This window comes from Macrotis lagotis, chromosome 1 (assembly GCF_037893015.1).
Source record: "Macrotis lagotis isolate mMagLag1 chromosome 1, bilby.v1.9.chrom.fasta, whole genome shotgun sequence".
Lineage (NCBI taxonomy): Eukaryota > Metazoa > Chordata > Mammalia > Peramelemorphia > Peramelidae > Macrotis > Macrotis lagotis.
Window position 1 is genome coordinate 775,178,573 of NC_133658.1, and position 14,651 is coordinate 775,193,223.

Sequence of the window (14,651 nt, forward strand, 5' to 3'; positions counted from 1 at the left end):
ACTAGTGTTCTCATTTTAAAGTCAGGTGAGATAATATTGAACATAGTAACATCCTAAGTCCTTTAGGGTGGTAAGGTCAATAGAGCACTGGCATTGGATTCAGGAGGATGGGAGTTAAAATTGTGACCTCAGACACTTCCACTGAAATCCTAATTCATATCTGGCCACTGGACCCAGATGGCTCTGGAGGAGAAAATGAGGCTGGTGACCCAGCACAGCCCCCTCTCACTCCACTCTAATCCATGTGCTTGTCATGGCATCACCTCCCTGATGTCATGGTCTTCTTTGAAGTGTAAAAACTCTAATCACCTTGACTTCTAAGGGAAACAATTATTTTGGGCTGAACCCTCCCTGCTTAGTTTCTAACCATAGGTAGTTTTCAAGCTTGTTTTTATTTTATTATTATTTTTAAAATAACTAGATGTCATAGAGGTTGTAGCCAAGAGAGTAGTTGAGTTTAAAAGTCAAAGTTGGAGAAGTTATTACTGAAGAGTCTTCTCACCACTATTGTTGACATCTATGAAGAAGCAATTTCAGGAAAATATTTTTAAAACTCCATAATGACTAAAATTCTGGGAGAGGAATTAAAAAAACTTGGAATCAGAACCCATCTCTGACATTAATTACTTCTACAATCCATGGACAAATCATTTCATTTCTTTGAGCTTTAGCTTCTTCATCTATAAAATGGGGGGGGGGGAGAACGATGCTTGTAATATCCACTTAACATGATCTGAGGCTCAAATGTGAAAACATATGAATTAACACCTTCCAAACTTTAAATATTACATATAAATGCCAGCTATGATGGTGGTGATGATGAAAAATCATGAAATTCTAGAGCTGAAAGAAACCTTAGAATACATATAGTCACACATCCCCCCCCACCCCTTTTTTAAAGGTAAAGAAATTGACTTAGACAAAATGAGAAAGAACTTCATGTATAGACTGAACTATGATTTCTGAGTTCCCTTTTAAAAATGTATTCCATTGAACACAGATCTCAGTTCAGCTCTTCATCCCTTTGAAAACCCTACCCAAAAAAGTATTCTTCCTTTTTCTCTTTTCCTTCTTCCTTTATTTCCTTCTCTTTCTTCTTTTTTCCTTCTTTGCTTCCAACTTTTCGCTTTCATTTTTTCTTTCTTTCTCTTCCTTTTTTTTAATCCATGGAAGATCATTTTGTTGCATTTTAACACAAATTCAGAAGAGAATTTGTAGTAGAAGTTAAAACAATGCTATCCCACTGCTTTCTAGTAGTTTCTCAGTAGGGAGCTCCTATTGTAGGTTGTGGCCCATCTTTCAATCATATAGCTAGTAATTATCAGAGGCAGAATTTGAATCCCTGAATTATCTTTCAAAGTTAAAATCTGAGGAGTCTATGACCTGACCAAAAGAACAGAGCTATTTAAAAAGATAGACTTGGAACTCAAACTTAATTTGACTGGAACTCAAATTCAAAACCTGACTCTTGGCTAGTAAGAAAAACTTGGGTTTGGAGGATAAATCTAAACCAGAAGATACCTTGGAGATCATCAGGTCCAATACCCCTCATTTTACAGATGAGGAAACTAAGATCCAAAGAAGTAAAGTAATTTGCCTATAGTCAGATAATGGAGGAGGGGGTAGAAAAGACTTCTTGAAGAAGATATAATTTTATCTGAGATTTGAAAGAAGCAAGGGAGCCAGGAGACATCTACAAGAATGGGAGTGGGAATTTCAGGCATGGGGAACTGTCCTCAAAAAATAGGGAGATTCAATGTTGGAGAAGACATGGGAAAACTGGGATACTAATGCATTGTTGGTGGATTTGTGAACTGATCCAACTGATGTATACCCGCAAGAGAACATTTAAAAAGGGAAAACAATTGAACATGCACAACCTATATTATAGGTGGGAGGGAAGAGAGGGTAGTAGAAAAATGTGGAGCACAAAAGCTCACAAAAAGATGAACATTAAACACACTGCATACATGAAATTGGAAAAATTAATAAAATGTAGAAAATATTAAAACCAAAACAAAGGGAAAAAGACCTACATGTACAAAAGTATTTTATCAGTTATTTTTGTAGTAGCAGAAATTAGGAAATTGAGGGGATGCCCATCATTTGGGAAATGGCTGAACAAATTATGGTATATGAATGTGATGGAGTACTATTATTCTGTAAGAAGTCAGAAGCCTGAAAAGACTGGCATGAATTGATGCTGAGTGAAGTGAGCAGAAGTAGGAAAACATAGTAGCAGAGACATTGTGAGATGATCAGCTATGATGGACTCAGTTTCTCTCAGAAGTTCAATAGTCAAGGGCAATCCTAAAAGACTTGTGATAGAAAGTGCCATCCACATCCAGAGAATGCAAAGCAAAGCATACTTTGTTCACTTTTTAAAACTTCTTTTTAAATTTTTCCTTTATTTCTGTTTTCCCCTTTAGTTCTAATTCTTCTTTCATAATATGACTAGTAAGGAAATATGTTAAACAGGATTATACACGTACAACCCAAATCAGATTATTTATTGCCATGTGGAAAAGGGAGGGAAAAATAGAAAATTGTGCAACTCAAAAGCTCACAAAAAAGAGGTTGAAAACTATCTTTCAATGTAATTGGAAAAAATAAAATAATATTAAATAATATAAAATTTTAAAAATATACAGAGATCCAACTAAAAAGGTAATTGAAACAATTAATGATTTAGAAAAATGGGGACGGCTAGGTGGTGTAGTGGATAAAGCACCAGCCCTGGAGTCAGGAGTACCTGAGTTCAAATCTGGTCTCAGACACTTAATGATTACCTAGCTGTGTGGCCTTGGGCAAGCCACTTAACCCCGTTTGCCTTGCAAAAACCTAAAAAAAATGGCAGGATGTAAAATAAACCCACATAAATCATCAGCATTTCTATGTATCTCCAACAAAATCCTGCAAGAAGAAAATAGCCATAGAGAGCAGAAAATAACTGGGAGTATAACTCCCAAGACAAACACAAGAACTAGATATACATAATTATAAAACACTTTTTGAAGAAATAAAGTCAGATTTAAATAATTGGAGAAACAATATTTATTTATGAATAGGCAGAGCCATTATGGTAAAAATGACAATATTATATAAATTAAATCTACTTATTCAATGTCTTCACAATTAAATTACAAAAAAAATTATTAAGGCAGCAAAATTCATTTAGAAGAGCAAAAGGTCAAGAATATCAAAAGAATTAATGATTAAAAAATGTAAAGGAAGTAGGTTTACTAGATTTTAAACTGTATTATAAGGTAGTAATTATCAGAATTATTTGGTGCTGGTTAAAAAATAAAAACATGAATCAGTGGCACAGACTAGACATAATAATACACAGTAGTAAATGATTATAGTGTTTGACAAATGTAAGATTTACGATTGTGGGATTAGAATTAACTATTGATAAAAAGTATGGTAAATATTGGCAGAAATTGGGCATAGACTAATATCTTATACCACTTACCAAAAGAAAGTCAAAATGGATACATGATCTAAGAAGTTATCATAAAGAAGTTAGAAGAACATGGGAAATATTTACCTTTCAGATATCTAAAGAATTAAGGATTAAGAAAAAGAGAACAGTGTGAGATATAAAATAGGTAATTTTGATTGCATTAAATTTAAAGGTTATATACAAATGAAATCAATGTAGCTAAGATAGAAGGAAAGCAGAAAATTTTGGAAAAAAATTTAGAGTTTTTCAGATGTCTCATATCTCAAATGTATAGAGAACTTTGTCAAATTTATAAAAATGAATCATTTCCCAATTGATAAGTGGTTGAAGAATAAGAAAAGGCAGTTTTTTTGAAAGGTAGGAAGAAACCAGTTTATGAAAGGTTTTAAAAACCAAAGAGAGTTTTTTATTTAATCCTGAAGGTAATGGGGAACCATTGAAATTTATTGAATGGGTGACACAAACAGACTTGTGTCTCAGGAAGATCACACTTTGATCCTGAGTAGAGGGTGAGAGTTTTCCATATCAGTGAAATCACAAGTCCAGATAAAAACAAAATATGGAATTATTTCAAAGGCATCGATTTATTCAAGTTTTATTGAGACCCTATGAGGAAGAAAGGAAGCAAGTACGTACTCCTATATGTCAGACAATGTGCTAAGAACTTTACAAATATTATCTCATTTGATTCTCACAATAACTCTTGAGATGTAGGGGAGAAAGGGGGAAACCTTTATATAGCACTATGATAGGCACATTTAAAAATTATTTAAATTTTAATAATTATTATCTCACTAATTTCCCAGAAAGGTATTTTCAATTACTGTTTCCATTTTACATTTGAGGAAACTGAGGAAAACAATGGTTTGAAGTGACTTGTCCAAGATTTAGACTTAGTTTTCCTGACTCGAGGATGAGATCTCTATCAACCACATGACCTTCCTGACTCTAAAGTAGGTAGGTAGATAGCTAGGAATTACATATAGCCTGGAGATGAATAGATTTGGGATAACATTTTAGTAACTTTTAAATTTTTGAAGGATTGTGTTATGGGGGGGGGAAAGGGAGTGAATTTATTCTGTATTGGTCTAGTGGGAAGATCTAGGGGTGAAACTAAGAGAAGTTTCTAAGAGGAAGCCTAGCTAAAGTATCATGGCATCATAGTAAAGTGGCAAGAACACTGACACTGGAGTCAATGGTCTGAATTCAGATCCTGTCTCTAGCTCTTATTCTTTATTGTAGTATTGGGTTAATCAGTTAATTCCTTAGGGCAGGAGGATGGGATAGCCTAGATGTTATTTAAGCTGTTCTAGTTCTAGATATAAAAATCTGTGAATTTCTTAACAATTTGAACTGCCTAAAAATGAACTCAATTGTATAAACATGAGGTAGGTAATAAGTTCTCTACTATTGGAGATTTTAAGTTAGGAATTGGAATTGTCTTATTTTATTTCTTCTATCATCCCTGGCTGGCAGGTAGCATTATTATCCCCATTTTGTAGATAGTGAAACTGAGGCAGTCAGAGGTTGTGACTTTTTTTAGGGTAACACAGCTAGTAAGGAAGATGAAAGTTTTCCTGATTTCAAGTGCTATACTTTATCCCACTGTACCACCCAGTTGCTTGTCAGTGATAGAGGGCATTTATGTTTCAATTACGGATTAAACCAGATGATTTATCTTATGATTTTCATGAGCACATGATTTTAGTATTCAGACTTCATGAGAGCTTTTTAAAAAAATACCTATTTCCCCTGGAAGTACCTCATTAGAAGTCTTTGAGGTCTTTCTCCTTCATCCTTTCCCTAGTTTAATTTACTTGTATCTCTGTATCCTAATGCTTCATTGGATCAAAATGCTGACATGAGACACTGGGGGAAGGCTATTATAATCTGCACCTGTGGCATCACTTTTGGGAGCTCCCAGTATGGAAACTTCCCCTACTATTGCAGATCAGCCACTCATTTGTAATTTATAGTTTCAGGAGCTGCCTAAGGGACTGAGAGATAAGTAGCTTGTCTATCATCATGGAATCAGTCACAGATTTAGAGCTAAAGGGGATTTCAGAGGACATCTCCTCCAGCCCCTACAATTTACAGATGAGTAACTAAGGGCTAGAGATGCTAAATAATTTGCTTAGGGCCTCACAAGTAGTAAGTGGTAAACTAATATGGAAGGCCAGTTCTTAACTCTAAATTCAGTAGACCTTCCAGTAGGGGTGAGGATGCTTGATGATATTAGAGTCTCTCTTTGTTTATGGCAATTCAGTTTAACTTATAAAAAAGTTGCTTTTGTCTGAAAAAAAAGTAAAAGCAGAATTTTCTTTATAATCAAGGGAATCTCCTCAACTTTTTAACAGTGCAAAGTCACTGCCCTAATAGATATTTAGGTATATGCAACATCCTCTTGAGAGCTAATTTCCCCAATTCTTACTCACAAAAGTAGGGTAGGTCCCAGGTTTGGTTGACTGCATTATTCTCTCTCAGGGTAATTCTGAAGGGCTGGAGATTTCTAGTGCTCATTGGCTCTCTGGAGTGTGCTTCCCACAAATTATCAGTCAGATTTAATTAACCTTTATAAAGGCTATTTACTAACATATAGCAAGAATAACAGGACCCAAACCTCTATTATCTATTGCTCTCCAAGTTGGTGTTTTTGTAGTCCATAGCTTTCCTGAAGCCTACTGTTATCACTCACTGTTATCACCTCTGATGGATAGTGGCATCGATTTCAGTTGCCATTGGAGCCTCTGATGGTTCTCAGTTTTCCAAGTTTTCAAGGCTACTATCTGATTGATTCTGTCTCAGGATATATACATTCACCCGAGATTAGAGAAGAACAAACACAAAAGAAGGAGAAGCCATGAAGTCACGATCACATGGCCAGGTGAGGGAATGTACCTTGCTACCATTCCCCTATAAGGCAGCTCCCCATAGCTTACTCCTTTTGTACACACATTCACTTGTGACTCAACCATTCATGAGTCACCCGTGCTGGCTCCTCAGTCAGTCAGAAGACTTTTTGTCACCACACAGCTACTCAATCACTCATGATTACAGTAGTATCCTTAAACTTCCACAAGTGGTTGGATTAGAAAGACAGAAAATGTGCTCTAAAGACTTCGTCCTGAAGGAAAGACAGACTGACACGCACACACACCTAATTAACAAAATAAACCCTCCTAAGGCTCAGTTCCAAATTCCCTACCGTCCCAGCCTCACAACCTCGGTGTCATCTTCAACGGCTCTCCACCTCACATATCCAAGTCTTGTTTTTATCTTTATAATATTTTCTCTTCATTTACATAATTGCTCTAGAACAGACCCTTATCTCCTCAGCCTGGACTATGTCAATAGCCTGCTGTTGGTCTCAGCTCATTCTGCTGCGTATGTCAAACTGATATTCAAAAAAGAGTGGATCTGGGGTGGCTAAGGTGGAGGTGAAGTGGATAGAGCACCGGCCCTGGAGTCAGGAGGACCTGAGTTCAAATCCGACCTCAGACACTTAATTACCTAGCTGTGTGTCCTTGGGCAAGCCACTTAACCCCATTGCCTAGCAAAAACTAAAAAAAGAAAAAAGAAAAAAAAAGAAAAAGGTGGATCAAACTGTTATCCCTTCCCCTTCATAAAACTCCAGTAACTTTGTTATATTCCGGATCAAATATAAAGTCCTCTGTTTGCCTCACGACCTGGCCCCTTTCTACCTTTACATTTTTCTTTCACTTTATTCTGTACGTACTCTATGATCCAGTGCCACTGACCTACTTGGCTGTCCCTTCACCTTGAATTGGTGCCCTTTTACTAACTATCTTCCATTTCTGGAACGCTCTTCCTCTTGGCTTCTTTCAAGTTTCTGCTTAAACCCCACCTCCTGGAAGCAACCTTTCCCAAGTCTCCTCTCCATCCCCCGACCCGACCCCTACTGCGGATACCTTTCCTTCTGAGGTTCCCTTTTCTTTACTCTACACGCATCTTGTAGGTACAATTCTTTACATATTATCCCCGGGAGAAAGTGAGGGGCTTTTGTTTGGTTTAGGGTGAAAGTTTCATCGACGCTTGCTGACTGCTTGATTCATCCAGGATCCTACAATGCCTCTCTCTTTGCAAAACAAGATTTAAGACCCCCGTCCGGCCGCAGCTCCGATCCCTGGCCGCGGCTGTCCCCCGGCCGAGCCACGCAGCGCCGCCGTTGCGGGTGTCTGTGCGGGGGGGCGGGGTGGCGTTACCGACCCGCAGCCTGGTATTCACAGGAAGGTATCGACGCGGCCGCCGCGGGCAGACTTAAAAAGCGGAGCCCATCCCCGTGATTGTGAAGAAAGTTCTGCTTTTGTTTTTCCCTTAAAAAAAGCGGCTTTTTATCAGCTAAACTGACCCCCCCCCCCCATCTTCCAGCTGCTTTTCTCAATCTCCAAGGTGTAGGGCGCGCGTGCTACGCACGAAAAGCCCCGGGGCCGCGCTTGCGGCGCGCGGGTCCCGCGGCCAGGGCGGCCAGGGCTCGGGCGGCCAGGGCGGCCAGGGCCCCCGCGGTCAGGGCTCCGGCGGCCAGGGCGGCCAGGGCCCCGGCGGCCAGGGCTGGCCAGCCCGGGTCGCCTCTGCGCTCCGCGGGGCGCGTGGAGCGAGTCCCCAGCGGCCACGGCGGAGGCGGGCCTCGGCGCGGGCCGATTTCTCGGGGAGGGCGTCCCGGAGCGGACCCCCGGGGGGGGAGAAGGGGAATCTCAAACCGGGGCTCGGGCCCCGCCGAGCCTGGGCCGCGGCTTCTGTCCCTTTAAGCGAGCGGGCAGGATTAGGGCGAGGGGCGATCTCGGGCGCTGGGTGGTCACGTGGAGGAGGAGAGGAGTCGGAGGTCCCGGAGGTGGCGGGGAAGGAGGAACTTCGGGGGAAAGTTTTTTCTTTTTCTTCCTTTCTTTCTCTCTGCTCCCCACCCCCCGCCTCCCTCCCCTGGGCGCGGATTCGGGGCGGGCGGGCGCGCAGAGGCAGGAGGAGGCGGAGTCGGCGGCCGGCTCGGGAGGGCAGCTCTCCAAAACTTTAGTTTTCGTGTCTGCCCGGAGTTTGGGTCTCAGTCGGGCGCAGCCGCCGCCAGGAAGAGAGGGAGGAAGGCGGGCGGCGGGGAGGCAGCGCGGCGGGGCCGGGACGGAGGGAGAAGCTTCCCGGCCGGGCCCTCCCGGGGGGCGCGGCGGCGGCCGGCGGCCGGGGATGCCCCAGCGGCGGGACTAGGGCCGCGGGCGGGAGGCGGGAGCGGAGACCACCCTCGCGGGCCCCCTCGCTCGCTGCGGCTCCGGGTGCGGGTCCGGGGTGCGTGCCGGGGGGCGGGAAGCCATGGATCCGGGCCAGCAGCCGCCGCAGCCGCCCTCCCAGGCCCAGGGGCCGCCTCCGCCGCAGCCCCCGCCGGGCCAGGGCCAGGGGCCGCAGCCGGCGCCCCCGGGGGCCCCGGGCTCCCAGGCTGCGCCGCCGCCCCCGGCGGGCCATCAGATCGTGCACGTCCGGGGGGACTCGGAGACCGACTTGGAGGCGCTCTTCAACGCCGTCATGAACCCCAAGACTGCCAACGTGCCCCAGACGGTGCCCATGCGCCTCAGGAAGCTGCCCGATTCCTTCTTCAAGCCTCCGGAGCCCAAGTCGCACTCCAGACAGGTAAGCCCGGGCCGGGCCGGGGCCGGGGGGGCCGGGCCGGGGCCGGGGGCAGCACGACCCTCCCGTCCCGGGGCCGGGGGCAGCACGGCCCTCCCGGCCCGGGGGCAGCACGGCCCTCCCGTCCCGGGCCCGGGGGCAGCACGGCCCTCCCGTCCCGGGGCCGGGGGCAGCACGGCCCTCCCGTCCCGGGGCCGGGGGCAGCACGGCCCTCCTGGCCCGGGCCCGGGGCCTCTCCGGGCGCTGCAGCCGGGCTGGGACCAGAAACTCCGGGCGGGGGGGGGGCGCTTTCTCGCTCCTCCGGCCCCTCCCTGCTGCCTCAGTCCGGGGCTGAGATTTTTTCCTCCTCTGCTGCCCTCTCCCCCCCTCCCCTCCGCTGGCCCCTTCTCGTTCTACACCATCCTGGGGGGCTTTGGGGAGGGCCCCCCTTGAATTTCCTTTCCCCCTTTTTTCTCAGGTTGGCGGGAGGCGTTGGGGGAGGTTTGTGGGGGGCGGGGAGGGGAGGAGAAGGAACTGGGAAGGGAGGAAGGGGGGGGTGGGGAAAAAGTTGCTGCGAGCTGGGAGCGACTCGGTGGGCTTGCACAATGCAAGCACCTCCCCTCCCTCCGCACCTTCCTTCCTTCCTTCCTTCCCTGCTGGAGGGAGGGGGAGGGGAGTCTGGCATTTTGTGTGTGGGTGAGTTGCCAGCGGCAGCCTAGTTTGTGAAGTGGAGCTCCGGGCCCCCTCTCCTTCTGGGCCTCTCAGTCCACATCAGTCTCCTGGGGAGTCAAATAATTGTTCTCTTGTTTCCCAACGTTGATTAGGGGGTGGGGGTTGAGCCAGTCCATTTAGTCCTTAGCCTCTCTCTCCCTTGCTCTCGGGCCCCCCACCCCCACCCCCCAGGAAAGCATTGATTTCCGTCCCTCTCCGGCTTCGCCCTTCTCCAGTTCGGAATCCCGACTTCCACTTCTGAGACTTCCGAGACTTTTCCTGAAAGTTGTTTATGGAGTCAGCCCGGCCACCCTCCAGCCCTGGGCTGCCTTGGGCCGACGTTTCGCTTTCCTGAAGTTACTCACGTTCAGTCGATGGAGAACTTTACTCTCCGATGAAATTCTCCTTTGTAAAGGATCTGGAGTTGCTGCTTCTTAGGATTTATTATCATTTTTTTTGTAAAACACAGGCAGCCTTTGATAATGCTCTGCAGGTTGACTCATACCGAGTCCGAGTAGGATTAAAAAGTGGATGTTTGGGAAGCGATGACTAATTCCAGGACAGTCTTTGCTTTTGGATTCTTAACTGCGGCGGTGAACATGGCCGCTTTTCAATATGCACCCCACTTCTTTATTGATCGTTGATGAGATTTTCAAAACCGAGGCGTCGGAGGTGCTTCCTTATGGAATCAACTACATGATAATTAAGTTCCCTTGGGTTAAAAAAACATACCAAACAGGGTTTTTTTTTAAATAAGGCAAAAATTTAATTTGTTTGCCAATACTATCTAGTGGTTGGACTTTGAGAAACTCATTTAAAGAATAGTTGTCTCCACTTCCCGTTCTTAGTAGTTAAAACAGTCTACAAGAATACAGTAGATAGGGGTCTTAGAGAGTCTTAAGCCTCTGGACAACTGGGGGGAGGGGTTCTGGTAAAAAGAAAGAGAGGGGGAAAGTAACTACATCCCTTTATAGGCAAGATGTGAAAAGTGGGGTTTGGGTACATCTAGTACCATGGACTTGTTACATTATAGCAGTAAAAAAGTCCAAGAAAACTGCAGGATACATTTCCCATTTTAGATTTATCCAACTATATATATCATAAAGAAATGGAACTACCAATGCTTCATCCTTCAAATGCTGCACCGATATATGAGCCAATTAAGTATTACAGTAATTGCTTCTGGTAGTTTGTGTTTTAGATGCTTTGGCTTTGACCACTGAGTTTGTAATCCAAAATCATTCATTGACCTTAATAAGGTGAATGACTACATACCCTGAATTTTCCTTTGTCCCATTGCTGCTTAACATATCAAGGAAAAGTTCATACTGATCATGAATTGAAATATAAAGACAAGTTCCGATTGAAGGCTTATGTTACATTCTATTAATTTCTTCCTTTCGTTGCCCATAGGAATTTAAGAAATTCTGAATATTGAATAATCTTTCATTATTTTTACCTGATGGTAATCTCTGATCAGTTCCCCACTGTACTGTGTTCCATAACTAACTAAATTAACATTAAGCATCGAGCTGGAAGGGATTTTCAGGGTCCTCTATTCCAATCACCTCAGTCTACAGATGAGAAAACTGAGATCCAGGGAGGTTATGATTTCAAGCTGTCAAGTGATGTTCTCATTTTTTAGGTACAGAGGTGCCCTAATAACTTTAATTTAAATTCAGGTACAAGTGTGGATTTTCATTGTACTTGTTAAGGAATTTTCTTTTGTTAAAAACAATGTTAGTATTGTTTAGAATTTTTAATTGTGTTGTTTTGATTGGAATTTGTTCTTAATGTGGAACTAAATACTAAGGCTGTTGTATGGCTCTTTGGGGTGAAGGGGAATGCTGATTTAAAAAAATTACTTGAATACAGATTTCTTGAGTAGCAAAAGAATACCTTCATTACCTTCTGATTTTAATTAAGTTCTTAAATACCTTTTGTTCTTTGTGCTTATTTTATTAACTATTCTCTAGAAAACAGCTTCATAATTAAGCATACATTTGGGCTCAGAACCTGCTATATTCTAATCAGGCTCTACTACCTAATATTTTTATTGACCTGGGGTAAATCACTGAATCTCTCTGGGCCCAGTTTCCTTACCAGTCAAGCAAGCATTTATTAAATAATTAATATATAGAGCTGGAGTCTGGAGGGCAGGAGTTCAAACCCAATTTCAAATGCTTGATACTTACTAGCTGTGTGACTTGGGCAAGTCACTTAATCCTGATCACCTCCCATCTCCAGTCATCCTGATTCATATCTGGCCACTAGACCTAGATGGCTCCAGAGGAGAAAGTAAGGCCAGTGACTTAGCTTAACACCCCTTTGTTCAAATCCAATTCACAGTATGTCATGACATCACCTTCCTGATGTCTTGGACGTTTTCAAAAACAAGACAGCAAGTTCAGCTATCTTCCAATCACTGTTCTGTTTACTGTAGATAGAATGGGGGGGAAAAAAGAAATCTTTCTGAAGTCCCTTCCCTTGTGTCAGCTAGGTGTCAACAGTGGACAGAGTGTTGAATTCAGTATCAGGATTTCCCAAGTTATCCTGTTTCAGTAACTATGATCTTGGACAAGTCACTTACTCTTTCTCAGCCTCAATTTCCTCATCTGTAAAATAAAAATGATAATAGCCTAGGGTTGTTATGAGAATCAAATAATATATTTGTGAAGCACTTGGCAAAGCCTAAAGTATTGTAAATGCTAATTCTATTTTATGCATGGATCTAAATACATACTGGGTAATTTGGAGTTGGGGGAACCAAACTAATAGCTGAGACTGGAAAAGCTTCACATAGAGAGTGATGGTCAAGCTGAGTTTTGAAAGAAGAAACAAAGGCTTCTAAGATTTGGAAGTGAGGAGGGAGTGCTTTTCAGAAATGAGGGACAGCAGGAAGAAATTATAGAGATTAGTGATGTAGTTTATGTTTGAGGAATAGCAAGAAGCCTTGAAGATTTTGAGGTGGTAGGACTAGATCATAGTATTATAGATTTAGAACTATTAAGAGTCCTTTTACCTCCAAGGTACCATTCTTTAACATCTAGGATTTTAAACTTGGACTCTGTAGCTTTCTTTTTCATTTAATGCATTTTTAAACATTCTGAATTTAAACATTCTGATTCAAACATCCATAGGCTTTACTGAACATATTCAGCAGCATCTTCATCATAGCCTTCAATCTTCATTATACAGTTTTTTTGTGTTTTAAACTTCAACCTAGACTTTTAGTCTCAGCTATGTCATTTACTGGCTGTGTGACCTTGAACAAGCTAAGTTAACATATCAGAGCTGTAATTTCTTCAGTTTAAAACAAAAAGGCAGAGAATGTTATTGACAAATATTAGGGTTTTATTGACTTCAAGTAAGAATATGTGAAAGTGCTCTAAAACCTGTAAAGTACTATACACAAGTAGGTGTTATTTATGCCTGTGTTGAGTACTAAACATTGAAAATTGCTTTGGTGTCATAACACATTCCTTGTATTTTTCTGTGGAATAATAATATTCTAATGAAAGCTTTTTTTTTTTTTGTTAACTTCTGATAGGCTAGCACTGATGCAGGGACTGCAGGAGCCCTGACTCCTCAGCACGTCCGAGCCCATTCTTCTCCAGCCTCATTACAACTAGGGGCTGTTTCACCTGGGACACTTAGCCCCTCTGGAGTCGTCTCTGGCCCGGGACCTGCACCTGCTGGTCAACACCTCCGACAGTCTTCTTTTGAGATCCCAGATGATGTACCTCTACCAGCAGGCTGGGAGATGGCCAAGACATCGTCTGGCCAGAGATACTTTTTAAAGTAAGTACAACTAATTGAGGGATAGGAGAGGTAAGAAATTTTCAGTTTTTTAAAATAAAACTTCAAAAATATTTAACCTTTCCTTGACTTTGTCTGACCCTTCAACAGTTGTCCTTTTCTTGAGCTAAATTTCTGGAAAAAATAGTCTGCCCTTGCTATGTCAAAATACTACTTCTTAGTGGCCTCACCAACTCCCATGGATTAAACTATCATCTCTATATAGAAATTTGTTATATGTCTGTCCTGATCTCTATTCTGATAACTGGATAGTGTCCACTTGGACATTTTAAACTAGATGGTAGACATCTTAAACTTAACATTGCCAAAATCAAACACCTCTTCTCATAATTGACAGTGTCCACTTGGACGTTTTGAACTAGATGTCTTGTAGACTTCTTAAACTCAACATTTCCAAATTCAAACACATCTTCTTATAACTTGATGATGTTCCCTTGGGACATTTTGAACTAGATGTCTTGTAGACATTTTAAACTCAGCATTTCCAAAACCAAACATCTTTTTTCCTAAGTGTCATCTTTAATTCTCTTCTTCCTTATATAATCCACTAACATCCCACCCCACCTTTCCCTCCTCCCCCCCAGGCAGTTTGATCCTAAGTACCTGTCATTTCTGCCTTACTAACGTGTCTTTCTATATGCCCAATCTCTCTTCTGATCCTGCCACCACAGAGATATAGTCCCTCATCATTCATGCTGGGACTATTGGAATAGCCTTCTAGTTGAGCTACTTGCCTCAAACCTTTGCCTACATCAGTCCATCTTACATTCAGCTGTTAAATTGATTGTCCTAAAGCACATCACCACTACACTACATTCAATATGTCTCTTACTTTGAGGATCTAATATAAAAATCCTCCTTTTGACTGTTAAAGTTCTTCATAACCTAAGCCCTTTCCTCTTTCCAGTCTTACAGCTTGTATGAGATTTGACAGATAAATGAGAAATAACAAAATTGTTACAAGAGGAAAGTTGTAAAAAGCTTCATAAATCTTGAAGTCCAGTGACATTGACTTCATTGCTGTTCCCCCTACATACCCTCCATCTCCCAG

The 14,651-nt window shown here is 42.7% G+C and overlaps 1 protein-coding gene across 2 annotated transcripts in view; it reads left to right on the plus strand.

Moving 5' to 3' along the window:
• The first annotated feature begins 8,764 nt into the window (after nt 1-8,764).
• YAP1 (Yes1 associated transcriptional regulator) overlaps nt 8,765-14,651 on the plus strand; it is a 166,226-nt gene continuing 160,339 nt past the window's right edge. For both annotated transcript variants that reach the window (XM_074216553.1, XM_074216554.1), the window contains exons 1-2: nt 8,765-9,094; nt 13,332-13,582. In XM_074216553.1, the coding sequence (XP_074072654.1) occupies nt 8,780-9,094; nt 13,332-13,582 (566 nt within the window). In that variant the 5' untranslated portion in view covers nt 8,765-8,779. The remainder of the gene's footprint in view (nt 9,095-13,331; nt 13,583-14,651) is intronic.